This window comes from Panthera onca, chromosome D4 (genome assembly GCF_046562875.1).
Source record: "Panthera onca isolate mPanOnc1 chromosome D4, mPanOnc1 haplotype 2, whole genome shotgun sequence".
NCBI classification, from domain to species: domain Eukaryota; kingdom Metazoa; phylum Chordata; class Mammalia; order Carnivora; family Felidae; genus Panthera; species Panthera onca.
In genome coordinates, this window is record NC_138351.1 from 44,905,015 (window position 1) to 44,921,241 (window position 16,227).

Genomic DNA, 16,227 nt, shown 5'->3' on the forward strand with positions numbered 1-16,227 from the left:
GGCACATAATAATGGTAGAAAATAATATTACAGTAATGATAACAATACGGGATGGAGAAGATCAGACACGTAAGCATTTATGCAACATGAATGCATTTGTTCAAATTATTTTTGAATTCAATGAATAATCCATGCACACACTCAACAAAAGGTGAGTTCCCCTCCTGCCTCAAACCTTCATTTCCTCCTCTCAGAGACGATCACTATGGTGGTTTTAAAACACGGCTGCAGATTCTCTGACACTCCTCCCACCAAGGGTGTCATACCCTATATGACAATGATATATTCTAAGTAAACATTTTGTCTCCTCCCCTTTAACCAACACAATCAATGACTGCTTTGACCCGTAGAATATAGTAGGAATGACTCTCTGTGACTTCTCAGGCTAGGTCATCAGAGACCACACAGCTTCTGCCTTCTGCTGTTGGGACAATCCTTCTTGGAGCCCTGATCTCTCATCTAACACATCTGACTATCCTGAGGTCACCATGGTGTGAAGAAGCCCAAGTCACGTGGAGAAGCCACATTTAGGTTCTCCCATAGACCACTGCAGCTGAGCCCAGCCCTTGAATCCTCTCTGCCCAGGGACCAGACACATCAGCGAAGAAACTTCCAGATGAGTCCATCCCACAGCCATTCAAGTCTTCCCATCTGAAGCCCCAAACGTGGAGCAGAGACATGCCATCTCCAGTGCACCCTATTTGAACTCCTGGTCTGCAGGATCCACAAGCAGAATAAACCACTAAGTTTTAGGGTGGTTTGTTACATAAATTCGATAACTTGAGCAATCACTCTTATTGTGCCTCTGTCTGGAGAAATTTTAGACATATATAAGCATACACGTGTATATATGTCACCCCTCCTTTCCCTTTTAAGGCAAATAGAAGCAGACTATCACACTGCTATGTACCGTGCTTTTCACAAGGAGTTGGTGAAACAAACGGTGCTTTACTCACAGGTTTGCGGACGTCAGGCAAGGTGATCCAGAGAGGAAACACTATGGGTAAAACAATTAGGAATGTGACTTGCTTGCGGGGGTTGGAAGGCCAGGCCAGGCTGAGAGGCTGGTCCTCCTCTTCACCCGTCTCCGTGGTCTGTTGTAGAAAAACAGAGATGAAATAAGAAACAAATAAAAAAGACGACAACGTCCACAGGCCACAAGAGCCCAGGGACAAACAATACATTGCACAGCCATGGGAACTTAGGAACTTCCTTTTCTCTCCCTGAACGCTCCTCAGCTTCTCACTTAAGTGAACTGATCATTCAACTGCAGTGGGTGACATCTACGATCCATGAACTTTGTACGAGAAACCGTTTCTGTAGAGCAAAAGACTCCCAATGCCCACCTTCTCCTCTTTCCCTTCTCCCTGAAGACAAAGCTATAGGTTTCATTATGGGAATCCTTGGGAAGGATTTTTTTTTAATTAAAAATTAAACAAAAATTACACATATATATCTTTCTTCTAACAAATAAATTTATGTATTTTTAGAGCGGTGATTTTGAGCAGGCAAATGAAAGTAACCGTAGAAACAATTCAGTAACAATACTCAACTCCCTTCGCAGGCCCTGGAATAGTCAAGCTCATGGATTACTGTGTGGTGGTGAATTTTTAATCTGCACAATTATCTTGTTAAATTCTAAACCATTTTACTTCCAGCCAAAGGCTTATTATACAAACATATGTCCCATTCTCAGAGAAACAGACTATGGGAGTAGAGTAAGACACTGAACCCGTGAGTGTCAGCTGCACAGGACCTCAGAGTCAGGGCTCAACTTCAGAGTTTCTGACTTGGCAGCAAGTGGCCAAGGTTTTATGTGCCACCTGCTGAAGTCAGCAGCTTCTGATGTCCCAGAGCTAGAAGAGACAGAAGGTGGCTCCGGGCCTGGCAGGCTGACCATCAGCCTGTCAGATGGGCCCTCCGAGCCTTCAAAACAGCACTGCAGACAGTATTAATCACTCCCTTCCCTGCTTGTTTAAAAATAAAAGTGCAGCAGGAGGATCAAGCATCAGATCTAAAAATATCAACAGGAACTTTTCCACGGATGCTTCCTTTTGAGACCATATAAATAACCCGCACAGGCTTCGTGAAGCTCCTGCCCCCCGTGGCTCTTGCTTCCAGCAGTGTGCACTATTTCCAGCAGCAGCACTGACCCCTCAGCACCCCTCTCCCTAGGAGCTGGCAGGCTCGGGCCAGTTGCATCGGGGAAAAGGACTCACCCAGACGCAGGGCTGGGCATGTGGCCCGACACATTGCGATGTTATGTTTATTTCTAATTTAAACCCTAGTACTGCCAAAAGGATTTGTAGTGGTGTATACAATCACCCACCTCTCTCTCCAAGAGTTAAAATTAAAAAAAATATATATATATTTTTACATAAAATATATATAAAAGGAATCTTAAGCCATACTGAAAAAAAGTTGGTAATAACAGGCTCTTTCTCTTTGGGCATATGTCCTTGGCAGTGGGTAAAAGAATTTATAAACAGCAAATATGAGGGAATTAAGAGGATTAGGTAAGAAGGAAGAATTGGGAAGTTGGCACAGTTTGTTTTGGTCATCTGGATCCTCATTAAATATACTTCTCACGCTCTCCATCCCTTTGCTATATGTAAGACGTTGGAAAAGAAGAAGGATAAAAACAACAATCTATGCTTCTACGTTAGGGAACTAGAAAAAGGAGAGCAAGTTAAACCCAAAGTAAGCAGAAGAAAATAAATAATAAAAATGTTGGAGAAGAAGTCAATGAAATTGACAAGAAGGGAGTCAATAAAGTCAACAAGACCAAAAGCTGATTCCTTTGCTTTGCAATTCATGTGGGTCCATCCACTGCTTTCTTTTCTTCATCTTGATGGAATCTTGGGCATACGGTCTCTAATTCCTCTTCTGAGACAACTCTGTGTCCTCCCAGGAGATACAGCAGATGTAGAGAATATCATTCCCCATTGAGATCCCCAGCCTCCCAAGATGTCAGCTGGATACATGAATAAGCTCTCTGTGATGAGGCCAGTGAGGATTTAGGAGACAAGTGCATTTTAACTGTTCCGTCCCAGATATGATTTTTCTTGTTGAACCCAAATGAATGACTTTCCCCTCCCCACCCAGTAGATGTCTCAGAAATGGGGAGGGATCATGGGACAGTTGAAGCATTGCATCATTCCTAGTAAGTATCTCATCTCATACCAGATGGGTGGTTTCATTCCGGCAGAGGATTCCAGCACTTCCCAGAAGACCCATCGAGCTGATGTGATATGTTCATCAAGGCTCCTCCCCCTTCCAGGACTGACAGTCCCCACCCCCCAGTCCCATCTCACACTGCCATCTGCAATCTAGCAGCTTCTCTCTAAACTCTAAGCTAACCTTTTTCTGAGAAAAAAACAAAAGCAACTCTTTATGACTCATATCATTTTAATGACACCAACAGATGGTGACATTTCATCAATAACCCTTCTGCTTATAACCTACGGATTAGCTCCTTTCTCCATCTGCCAAAGTCACCAGGCAGGCAGTGCCACTAGCAAATAGCAGAAAATAATTGTCTGTTTAGATGCATAAGCTCTAAACACACTACTGTCCAATGCAAACAATTAGCTATATTGTACAGCTTCCAAAAGCTGCATTTGAGGTGGCGTTGCTAGGGCAGAAATGAGCAAGGAGAAGAGCTTGGGTCTCAGGCCAAACAAACAGTGCTCTTCATGCAGAATCGATAGCCTCTTGGGGGAATGGGTCCTGCTACAGAGTATAGGAACCCAGGACCTTAGGGTGGATTTGAGAGGTGTCCCGGGAGTGAGGCTGTCAGTATATTTTGGGGGAAAATTCTCACTGTCTTCCTGCCAAGTGCAATCTCACTCTGGTTCAATGGGTGACAGCTTGCAAGCTGGTTAGAAAAGTGGAAAAAAAATACCATTCCAAGTCTGGGGCCAGTTTTGCCTTTGCCCGAGCTGGGGCTGCTGGCATGTTCATTAGTCTCAGTCCTGGGGAGAAGCCACTGAAGTCAGTGCACTAAGTTTTCAATTCCTCCTAGAGCTATGGCATCTTGGCTTTGACCTTGTAGCAACCCACCCTAACCTCATAAAGCTTCTGTGGAGCGTCCACAGAAAACAGAACAATGAAAAGTGATCCAGAAAAAATTCAAATGACTTTTGATATAAGGGCTTAAACTAGTTTGATATGTGCTGGGGTCTTTGCAGAAGCCCTAGAATTGTGTGAAAGCAGGGCCAGCGATCATTGCTTTGGGGCTTTATAATTTCTGATACGGAGAATCTGAGACTAAAACACCCGACTTTAAGCTCCCACGTAATATGGGCTGGTGGTCAGACCACGAAGGGACCAGTGCAGCCTGGGGGGAAGAGTAGGTTGTGGAGCCAGGAATCCTGGTGTCCAGTCTCTGCTCCTGCTGTGATTTCTTGGGCCGTGACTGCCATCCTCTGCAGGTATTCACTGAGTGCCTTTGGGTGTGAGCTAGTGCAGTAGGCTCTAACTCTCTGGGTTTATTTTTGTCTTGTTTAAAAAAAAATTTTTTTTAAATGTTTATTTTTGAGAGAGAAAGAGCATGAGTGGGGTAGGGGCAGAGAGGGAGACACGGAATCCGAAGCAGGCTCCAGGCTCTGAGCTGTCAGCACGGAGCCCGATGTGGGGCTTGAACTTATGAACCAGCTGACCCGGGCTTGAACTCATGAACCGCGAGATCATGACCTGAGCCGAAGTCAGACGCTTGACCGACTGAGCGACCCATGCGCTCTGCTAACTCTGTTTTAAGGACGCTTGGATTTTTGAGGAGACAGAACAAATGGCTCCAGAGAACTTAGTCTTTATCCTGCTACCAGGATGCCGGCAGAATACGTGGCAAGAGCCTGTTAATAGACTGAACTGTGCCCTCCCCCAAATTCATGTTTAAACTTACCTAACACTCAATACCTCAGAATATGGCTGTTTGGAGAAAGGGCCCTTAAGTTAAAATGAAGCCATTAGGATGGGTCCTTATAAGGTGTCCTTATAAGAGGAGATTAGGATACACAGAGATACATCAGAGGTTTGTGTGCACAGAGGAAGAGACCGTGTGAGAACACAGTGAAGACAGCCATCTGCAAGTCAAGGAGAGAGGCCTCAGAGGAAAACAACCCTGCCAGCACCTTGATCTTGGCCCTCCAGCATCCAAATTGTGAGGAATAAATTTCTGTTGTTTAAGCCATCCAGTCCATGGTTTGTTAGAGCAGCCCTAGCAAGCTAATATACTGCCCATCTGCATTAGTGATAGAAAGCCCACTTTCACGTAGACCTAGAACAAAGACTCTCTATATAGCCTCTGTTGCAATGAGGTGTGGCCATGTGATTAGGTTCTGGCCAATGGGAGGTGATGGAAAGAATTCTCTGCAACCTTGGGATGTATCTTTAAAGGCTGCAGATGCGTCCTTCATCACTCCTTTCTCCTTCGCACTGGCTGGAATGGGAACATTTTGGGCAGAGCTTTAAGAGTCATCTTGGATGATGAAATGGAGAAAAAATATAAAAGGATCTGAGTTCCTGATGTCCCTTGAGAGCTAGCTGTTCTAGCCCTGGGCTGCCTATATTGACTTGAGACAGACAGAAAATTCTATCTTACTCACTCTACTCTTTACTTACTCTTTACTTACTCTAGCCACTGTTGTTTTGGGTTTGTGGTTGCTCACAGTGGAACCTTACCCTGACTAATCCAATGTCCTCTTTATGAGGAATCAAGGAAGAAAAATATCTTCCCCATCTCAGCACTAGAAAAAGTCATGCTTCTTTTGAGAATCTTTGAAGAATCTTAGAAATACTGTGAATCAGGTAAATTACTATTTTTTCCCCCTTGCTTTTCACTGAGGAATTCAGAGCCAAATTTGTAACCTCCACCTACCAAACACACCTCTGGGGTCTGTCTCGCTTACTCCAATCCTATTCTTTCCTTTTTCCTTTACAGCCTGTGCTGAACTGTCTCAAAATTCATCATTTTATCCTTTTTCCTCAGAAGTATTTTTTTGCAAGCAGCCTTGAATCTTTGCAAAACAAGGTAGGGCAGACTCAAAACTACAAGTCCTCGGTGGTTGGATGGAATTATTCGGATAACTTTGTGTGTGTGTGTGTGTGTGTGTGTGTGTGTGTGTGTGCATGAGGGAGGGAGAGAGAGTGTGTTATCCTAAGTGACAAGTGGACAATCACCTTGTGTGATTTATTTATCAATACTAAAGGTTGGATCCTGGGGGGGTCTGGCCATCAGAATATTTACAGGTAGAAGAGAGTACTTCCAGAGGTCAGTTAGTATCTACTGGGCGGTCTCTGGAGCAATCAACTTATTTTTATTTTTATTTTTCGAATGGGTGGGAGAATAGCAAAAGCCTCTCTATTTGTGGCCCACTATCATGAGAACCTAGTTAGCTTCTTTGCATGTGTATCTTATGCTATTTCTACTTGTGCCTGGTAGGGATGGGTTGCCCCAGAAAAGGCATCAGGTCTCCAGTGGAGGGGTCTGAGCTGGATTCACCAGCCCAGAGGTTGCTTCCACAGCCAGAAAAATATTTCCTGGGAGCAACCCAATTTCTTATTCTTGCCTGTGAAGGGCACTGTGCAAGATTTCGGTGTGAAGGTGAGTCCGTTTTAATGCAATCTCTTCTATCAGAGAATTAAAATGAGAACCCAGGAGGCATCTGAATATAGGCCATCTTCAAGTTCAGTTTTATTGATTGCTAATAACATCTTATTTCCAGTTCACAAGGAGCAATCTCAGAGGATCGCCCGAATCTGCCTAGATTTCAGCTCATTTGGGGTTTGATTCAGGTTGGAAGTGAAGTTCTCCCTCTCCCCTGCAGGAGGACAATGCACTTCAGCACTTGGGAGTGCCATTTCTTTTCACTGGGGCGTCCCTTCAGTGTGGCATGATGCTGGATAGAGTAAAAGGCCAGTACTCAAATAGCCATGAGGAATATAACTCATTTACTCTAAAGCATTGGGCCATGGTCAAGTTGGGTGAAAGTAAAGATTTTAAGTGATCTGTATTTCTACTTAAACAGACTGGTCCTTAATATAGTTGTTGTTGTTGCTGTTTCTATAATTTATAACTGTAGAAAAAAGAGTTTATATCTCCATGTTGGTCAGCCATAAGGATGCCCACATGAATGACCAAATGGGGCAAAGCTCACCAAAAGAATGTGATGCATGCTAGGAACTTTTTATAGGACCCAGAGGGGCTGAGAGTGGGAATAGAGATCCATAAAAACACTTGCTAAGCCTAAGAAGTGAGGTTGGGTGGGTGCATTAAGAATATTAAAAATATCACACTCAACAAAGCTTTAAAAAAGGTACTAACTAACATAGGTGTAATGTCTAGACTACGTGGGAGGCATTCATCTATAGACTGTGGATAGGAACTCTCGGGCAACTGCAGGATGGATGCACAGTGTCTGGTAGAGACCTGGGGATTAATGCACATTAATCCTTTTGCCTTTGGCCATTAATCTCATCTCTGTGACTAACTAGCCATGTGACCTTAGGCAAATGAATGGAAATGCTGGAATAGCCAAAGAACATATACTACATGGGACCCATAAGTACATGGGTACCCAGTCCCGCTACACCTCACTGCATTTTAGGACCCAGCAGCCCTTAAAATCCATGTTGTTCTGAGGCAGAACTTCTTTGTGTCCTGCAATGCTTTGCTGTGGGCTCACTTTCTTGACCAAGAAGTTTTGTCATTCGGTTCATTATATGGACACTGATAGATCATGAAAGACAAGCCACAACCACAGACCTCTGCAATCATCTAGAATAGGAGTTCTAGGCCCCAAGAGAAGGGGCCCCCAAGGTTCAGAGCTGAAGGGCCTTGGTACATGGAGACCGCCCCCCCGCCCCCCCACCGCATTTAAAGGATGAAGGCCCTAAGATGAAGTCAGGCCCAAGTGACCTTCCACTTCATTCCTAGCCAAAATTTCTTTCCCCATTTCACACTGCTTCCCTTCCTCACTCCTAAAAAATAGGTTTGCTAAATAAAAAATGAATGTGCTTTATGCCCAATGACACCAGCTTTATTTGTAATAAATTTGACCTATTAAGCCAAAAATGCTAGCTATAGCAAACACTAAGCATTTAATTGACATAGTTTTGCTTAATTTTCTTGAGCCTAGAACTAATTTCTGGTGGTTTGGATGGGCTGCGTTTCTTGGAAAAGGTGATCAGAAACACCTGTTCTCAGTTGCATTCTCTTCCTGTTCTCCGAGGCTGCTGTGGACTGAATGTTTGTGTACCTCTGAAATTCATGTTGAAGTCCTACCCTTCTTTGTGATGGTATTAGAGTGTGGGGCCTTAGGGAGGTAATGAGGATTAATGTTCTTAGAAAGGAACCCCTGGAGAGCTAGCTTGCCTCTTCCACCATGTGAGGACACAGTAAATAAAATGGCCATTTATGAACCAGGAAGTGGATTCCATCACCTGTCACTTGATCTTGGACTTCTCAGCCTCCAGAACTGTCAGAAACACATTTCTGTTGTTTCTAAGCTTTCCATTCTCTGGCATTCTTGTTACAGCATCCAGGGCAACTTGAAGGGGAAATAAAGAGCAGATTTGGAAGTCTGTGGATAGGAGGGGCCACTGTGATGCCTTTCTCCCTCCTCTATCTCTGTGGGTGAGACCTCCAAGGTACCAGGTACAAATTTAAACATGGGGGCGCCTGGATGGCTCAGCTGGTTAAGCGTCCGAGTTCAGCTCAGGTCATGATCTCGCAGTTTGTGAGTTTGAGCCTTGCATCGGGCTCTGTGGTGACAGCTCAGAGCCTGGAGCCTGTTTTGGATTCTGTGTCTCCCTCTCTCTCGCCCCTCCCCCACTCTCAGTCTGTGTCTCTCTTTCTCAAAAATAAATAAACATTAAAATTTAAACAAACAAACAAACAAACAAATAAATAAATAAGAAATGTGAGGCTGACATCAATGGATGCCAGGACTTCAAATGCAGGTGCAGAAGAGAGACTTATGCTTCAGCATCTCTGCCCAAGGAGAAAGTACTGAAATTTCACCCAGGCTTCACATGGGAGGAAGTGACAAGCAAGCTCACGGATGGCCAAAATGAGGGCTTGAGATTTTATGTGCATTTCATCGCTCGATGTCACCCCCGATTCCCATAACTGTGGCTAATCTTGCGCTAGATACTTCTAAAATGAATATCTAGGGGACATTGTAGAAGACGGATGAAGCCCTTTACAACAATAAACTTTCCTGAGGCTAACTTTAGCAAGAACTGAAGTAGGAGGTGGGTTATTTCCAGACGCCTTCTTCCAGTGCTCAAAGGCCAGTAGAAGAATCTCAGGGGCAGAGCATGCACAACAAAAGGGCACTGGCTTTAAATGGGAACTGTCTGCTTTGCCTCCTGCTTCCATCCTCTTTCATTGTTGAAGCATTAAAAATACTCTCTTTGACAAAGATGGCATATTTTACTTTTCCAATTAGGTTTCCTTGGGAACTGGTGACAAGGTGCGTGTGCCTGTCCAGTGCGTGTGGGGGAGGCTCCTAGGGAGAGAAGGATTTTGAAAGGGCCTTTACCTAATGAAGGAAATTGCTGGAGAAGGGATTAATAGGTAAAGAAGACCCACTTCTGCTCCAGAACATGCTTTTACAACATTATCGCTGTTCTAAAATTAACTGAGATCATTATGAAAGTTACCTAAAACAGTGGTTGGCATACAGTAAACACTCAATAAATGTTGGTTATTATTATTACTTTTAATAAATGCTTAGGAAAATAATTTCTTCAAAGGCATCTAGGAGAAAGAAGTTTGACTAAGGGAGTTATGATACTTCCAGCAATAAAATTCTATAAATCGATTATTTGACGTGAAAGTCAAATAATTTTGTTCCTCCAGCTATGCATTCATCCAACATTTATTGAGTGTTCCTTGACTGTAGTGATGTCAACAATCGAATCTATTTTCCTGTTAGGTAAGATGAATGAATAGAAGGCCTTTATAAACAGGATGAAAGGGAAAATTCCACAGCTCTACAGAGAAAATGTGATTTTATTTTAGTAGGTAGGCTGTAAGGAGACTTTCTATCAGAAACAAAGCTTCCAAGCAGATGGCAAGACTCATAATATTGTGACACCTTGATTCTGTGTTTTGTGAAGAGCTAAAAACAATAGCAGAGTTGGAACTCTCAAAGGTAAAATTGCCAAAAATGCAGTCACATTTTAATACCGTGAAAGTCTTTGAAATCAACAACTATTGGGCAAGTAGAAGGTGCCTCCCAAGAAATGTTCTATAGAGTGTGCTCCATTTTGTAAGCTCAAATCATACCAGTGCTTTACAAAGGCAATCTATTAAAAAATGATATATTTAAAAAAGATAAATCCTCCCATATAGTTAGTGTATTAGTCTGCTTTGGCTGCCATAACAAAATGCCATAGCCTAGGTAGGCGAAATAGAAATAGAAATTTCTTATAAACTCCCACCCATAAATACCAGCTGGCTCAGGGACAGTAAGGGATTCTCATCTCCATTTTCCCTTAAATTCATTGGTCAATTAGTGTGGTCAGCATACCAGGGGCCTTCATTGTATCTATTACAGAAACAGAACATCATGCTTGAAATAGGCATATTAAAAAGATCGGCCTATAAAAATATTTACTACTGGGTTGTGGATCATTTTGGTTTCATAGACCCAAAAATCTGTACTCAAAATCTCTAGGCGACACAAGAAAAAATAAATTTGGGGGATACCAGAGCCATAGCTCAGGCTTTGCCAAGCAAGGTGTGTTGTGAGTCATCTTGAAAGCAAACTCAGAGTTCTGGGATGGGTCAGCTAAGGGCTCTATGGCTAAAGAAGACCTCACTTGCCATTTGCTAGATTTTCTCTTTGAAAAGGGAATGAAAACAGGAGAGTCTGGAAGAAAAAAACCCCATTAGATCCCAGTAATGGAAAACCAGAGAGCTACATTTGGAAAAAACTTATTTACTCAACTCGAAGATGAGTCCTTACTGACTGTTAATAATGGACAGAATGTTTGTGTCCCTTCAAAATTCCTATGTTGAAGCCCTAACCCCCAGTGTTGCAGTATTTGGAGATAGGATCTTGAAGGAAATACTTAAGGCTACATGAGGTTGAAAGAGTGGGCCCCTGATCTAACAGAATTAATGTCCTTGTAGGAAGAGACATCAGAGGGTCCCCCTGTCCCACCTAATGTGTACAAAGAAAGGCCATATGAGGACGTAGGGAGGAGGCAGCCAGGAAGAGAGCCCTCGCCAGAAAGTGAGCTGGCCAGAACCTTGATCTTAGACTGAGAGCCTCCAGAACTGTGAGAAAATAAATTTCTATGCTTTAAGCCACCCAGTCTATGATAGTTTGTTATGGTAGCCCAAGCAGACTTAAATACACTGACCGTATGAATATTTATCTTTTCAAAATATCTCATTTTTGGTTTTTTTTTTTTTGGTTTTGAAATAAATCATTGTGCTACCTGCTGGAATGTATTTTGAAATTACTTTTTTTCACTCATTCTTTGAGTCTTTAAAATAATTACTTTTGTTCTCTTAATTTCTCAATGTCTTTGTAATATATATATATATATATATATATATATATATATATATGTAATCTGTTTTTTATCTTCTATGTTTCTATCACTATCTTCTAAGAGATAAGTCAAAATGAGGTAAGTCCAAAGCAGCTCTTTTTGGAAGGATGCACCATCTGAGACATTTGTGTTGCCTTCTGTGTGGACACCCTGAACCAACAGAGCTAACATTTAAGTAGCAAACAAATTTTTAAAAAGTGATAAATCTCTGCCCACCCAGTGGTAGGAAATAATTAATTCCCCTTCTAATACCATCATATGGTTTGTTTTACATATAGATGGAAAAATTAAAAAAAAACCCAACAATCCAAGCATCAAAAATTTAGCATATTATAAACAAGATAAGGTTTTACCCAGCAATGGCAACCTGAAAAAAACGTAATCTACATGACTTTGAATTGAAATCAAGGATTCAAAGTCTCTTGCTGTGAGTGATGAAGCTGTCCAGACCTAAGTTTTCCGAAAGCCAAGAGACCATTTTATTGCAATGTAAAATAGCATCTGAAGAGTCCGGCGAAATGCAATTGCTTTTCTTTGCTTTGCATTTTGCCCAAATAATTCTGAGGTGCAACTTACAGACAAGATGGATTTCTTTCTGTATTGCTGTTGTAAATCGTTTTTTTTTTTTTTTGTATAGTTTGCATGGGCTTCGTAAATCTTGCCAATACAAATCATAAAAGATTTGTCAACACAAAAGCTACTAGAGAATCATAAAAAATAATTCAAAAATCCTTCTCATCATTTTATTATCAAATGGATTAGAAATACTCCTAGGAACAGTAATATTAATGTCAGTATTTTTTTCCAGGGAGGTAATAGAGTTTTTTCCTTTTTATTAATAGTCAGCCCTTAATGTGTTTTATGTGAATGATTAATAGACATTCTTCAAACTCCTTCAGAAAGCACAATGACAAATGGTTTTATTAACAGTAAGATTCTCAGTGAATATATAATTCTTTGTCAATATTCAAATTTAGTCAGAAACTAGAGTCTGATCTTTATTTCATTTTAAAATGTGTTTGAAAGGCCTTTGAGTGCATCTTAAGCTATCGGTAAATATTGCTCAGGTCATCAGATATACAAACTGGACCTCAACTTTTCCTTAGGAAAATATATGTATAGATGGAAAAAAAAATGTTATCATTTTCAGAAATGGTACGAGCTCCTGTGAGGTCTGTTAGCTAAGACACTATAATTTTTACTTTATTTTTAAATTATTTTATTGTTATTAAATTCTTTATTATGATTTATTTTATCTTTTAGAGAGAGAGCGAGTGTGAGTGGAGGAGAAGGGGCAGAGGCAGAGAGAGAGAGAATCTTAAGCAGGCACATAGAGCCTGATGGGGGGCTCGATTCCATGACCCTGAGATCATGACTGGAGCCGAAATCAAGAGTTGGACGCTCAACCCACTGAGCCCCCTGGGGGCCCCTAACTTTTACTTTTTCAAAAAATAGTTTGCATTGGGTTTTCTCTGATACTAATGAGTTTCTTTTCTAAGTCAATCATAGTTCTAACATGGTTTGGGCCTTGAAAAGTTCAGTTAGGTGGAGAAGCTTTGGATGTTCTTTTTCTCTCACTTTTGGGCCTTGGCATCTCCCCCTGGCACTGTCTCATGCTCTGGTAGCATCAGGCACAGAGACACATACCCACTTTCCACCAAAGCCTCCATTTATTATTTTGTTATTTTATTATTTTTTTAATGTTTATTTTTGAGAGAGAGAGAGAGAGAGAGAGAGAGAGAGAGAGAACACAAGCAGGGGAGGGGCAGAGAGGGAGGGACACAAAGAATCGGAAGCAGGCTCTAGGCTCTGAGCCCGACGCGGGGCTCGAATTTATAAACCACGAGATCATGACCTGAGTCGAAGTTGGACTCTTAACTGAGCCACGCAGGTGACCCAAAAGCCTCCATTTCTTGAGGGCCAGAATCCTCTTATTATGTTTCACCGTGTCCCAAGAGGTTGAGTTATCTCATCAATATAGCGGGAAATTCTAGTCTAAAATTTTCAAAGTGGCGAACCTGCCGTTACACCTTAGTAACCGAGAAAAGATACTTGCTCTCTGAATAACGGGAAGGTTCGAGGTTCACAAACCCTCCGTTAAACCTCACTACTGCTGAGAACATAAACGTTTGCTAACCAAGGGTAATATTTTAGGAAGACATCATGGGGATTCTAGGTACCATCTGCTTGAATAATCTTGGAAATCCCTATCAGAGCTAACATTTTTTGACCAAAATTTATCATGAAGTCTCCCAAAGGAGCTCCAATATCATAGAACAACAAAAACCACATGTAACAAACTGCGCCTTCATAACGATGCCTGTGTTTTTTGTTTTTTTTTGTTTTTTTTTGTTTTTTTTTACCACCCTCAAAGATCCAAATTTAGCGGAGAGGAGATATTTTTATGCCATTTTCTCTTATTTTTTTAAGAGAAATCTAAAATCCCAGTCAGTCTCATCATCCTTCCCTCCTCATTCTTTACTTAGTCACATAATACAGAAACATTTTTATCAGCACTGTGAGGCTTTATGAAAGCAGACCTTGAAAACTCTCCTGAGTTTAGGTAAAGGCCAATGCTAGACTGGGGAGAAATAAATCAGGGCTGAGTTCCCGAAAGGAGAAAGGAAGGGCTGAACACAGTAAGGGGATATTTAAGTTTCCAGAAAGCAAGTAAGAAGAAAAGCATGCATTTTCCACATTCTCTGTCTTTTTATCTGTCTACATCTTCTTTTTCCAAGAATGTGATTTTCCTCTATAAAACTGTTTGCCCACTGGTGCATCTTCTGCACAACTTTTAACGAAAGCAAGGACAGTTTTGACTTTCTTAAGGACAGAGAGAAATCTTAGAGGCAAAACGAAATGAGAGCTGCAACATGTAAAAAACCATCTCACGATACCTGAGCACGTCGGACCCAATAAAAAAAAGTTAGAGTTTTAGATTTCGGAATCTAAGAAGTTGGCAAGCCATCCCCCCATGTCCCCCTTCCCTGTGGGTGTACATTTAAAGGGTCTGCTGTGTCACACCTTGAGGAGCATGACGCAGCAAGGAGGGCAGTTTCATGCAGCAAGCCTACCCTATGCCATGTCTAGGTTGGCAAAATTAAAATGTCAGAAAATGCCGGGTTCTGGGCGGGACAGACTGTTTCTTTGAATTGTCTTTCAAGCCTGGATACGTTCCCAACACCGAAAATTTGGAAGCTTGGTCAATTCCCCGTGGCAGCTCAAACCAGTTCTGTGTCAGCAGTCACTGGGAGAAGATAATTAGCGCTAAAAGCCGTTTAAGTCAAATGACTTCTGGGTTCCAGAGAACGTACGAACGAAGCAAAACACCTCCCGCAGAGGGGCTTCCTCTGTGAAAGAGACGGTTTTAAAATGTTCTTCATTGCCAGTGTAACGTCTGCACTGAAGACAGCGCTCAGAAGTGAGGTGTCAATGTAAAATTAGTTCACTTGTAAATAGGGATTTTTAAACAGCAGGTTAATTACACGAGACAGGCTAACCTCTCCGGAGAATACCAGCAATGAGCACATGATGCATGGGGCTCATAATTTCCATTAATAAAGTCAGGATGCACACCTCATTCTTCACGTAGCTTGGTAAAAATACAACTGGGAGAGAGGAAACTGACATAATAAAGGCACCGACTCGCTTCTGTGAAGCTGTGCTTTGGGGGGACCTGAGCCGTTTTCCCACGTTAATTCTGCTTCTGGAGTCGTGACCTTAATTTACCCCATTTACCCAGAGTTCCCAGGCTGGCAGTCTCAGGATCATCTACACCTTCCTCTCTTGTTCACTCTCTGTGACCAGTTCTTCTCAATTCCACGACAGACACGTCTCTCAAATCCAGCCCCTGCCATCCACACCACAGCCAACACCTGGTCTAAGGCCTTGTCACCTGGGCTACGTAATACTAGTTTTTGAGTTATACTGAGTACTGCTAATAATGGTAAACACCCAGGCAGTGTTTTCTATGGGCCAAGGACTGTTCTAAGAGCATTCTATTCTCACAACAATGCTATGAAATAGGATTATGATCCTTCTTTCACAGAGAAGGAAAATGGAGAACAGAGAGGTTAAGTAACTTGGCTAATGTCACAGAGCACGTAAGAGGCAGATCAGGGATTTGAATTCATGTGATGTCTCCATGGTCTCTCATCTCAAACCATTAAACTGATTCTGTTTTAATTTAACCCATTATTATTTTTATTATTGTTGCTTTTTTTTGGAATAGGGAATACAGTTAACTGATTCAAAATTTAAAAGCTTCAGAAAGCTGCATACTGAAAAGACTCTGCCACGCTGGCTCCTCATCCGCCCTCCCACCCCCCCGCCCCCAGACCCTGGTTAAGAGGTAGTCAGCATGACCAGTTTTTTCAACAGTGTCCCGAGAAAAAACTTATGTTACTTCCGTCCTTTTGTTCCCCCCTCATACAAATACACTCTACTGGATACGATTTGGCATTATGCCTTTTTCATTGAACATATATTGAAGATCATTCCGTATCAATACATGAAGAGCTTCCTCTTTCTTTCTTTCTTTCTTTCTTTCTTTCTTTCTTTCTTTCTTTCTTTTTTTTAAGACTGCAGATGGTCTGGGGGGGGGGGGCGCAAACTTTTCCTGTAAAGGGCCAGATAGTAAATATTTTAGGCTCTGTG

At 41.9% G+C, this 16,227-nt stretch overlaps 1 protein-coding gene across 4 annotated transcripts in view; it reads right to left on the reverse strand.

Annotated features, from left to right (window-relative positions):
- Positions 1-16,227, reverse strand: part of SLC24A2 (solute carrier family 24 member 2) — a 247,311-nt gene that overhangs the window by 25,467 nt on the left and 205,617 nt on the right. For all 4 annotated transcript variants that reach the window (XM_060609677.3, XM_060609680.3, XM_060609678.3 and 1 more), the window contains one exon: positions 957-1,094. In XM_060609677.3, the coding sequence (XP_060465660.1) occupies positions 957-1,094 (138 nt within the window). The remainder of the gene's footprint in view (positions 1-956; positions 1,095-16,227) is intronic.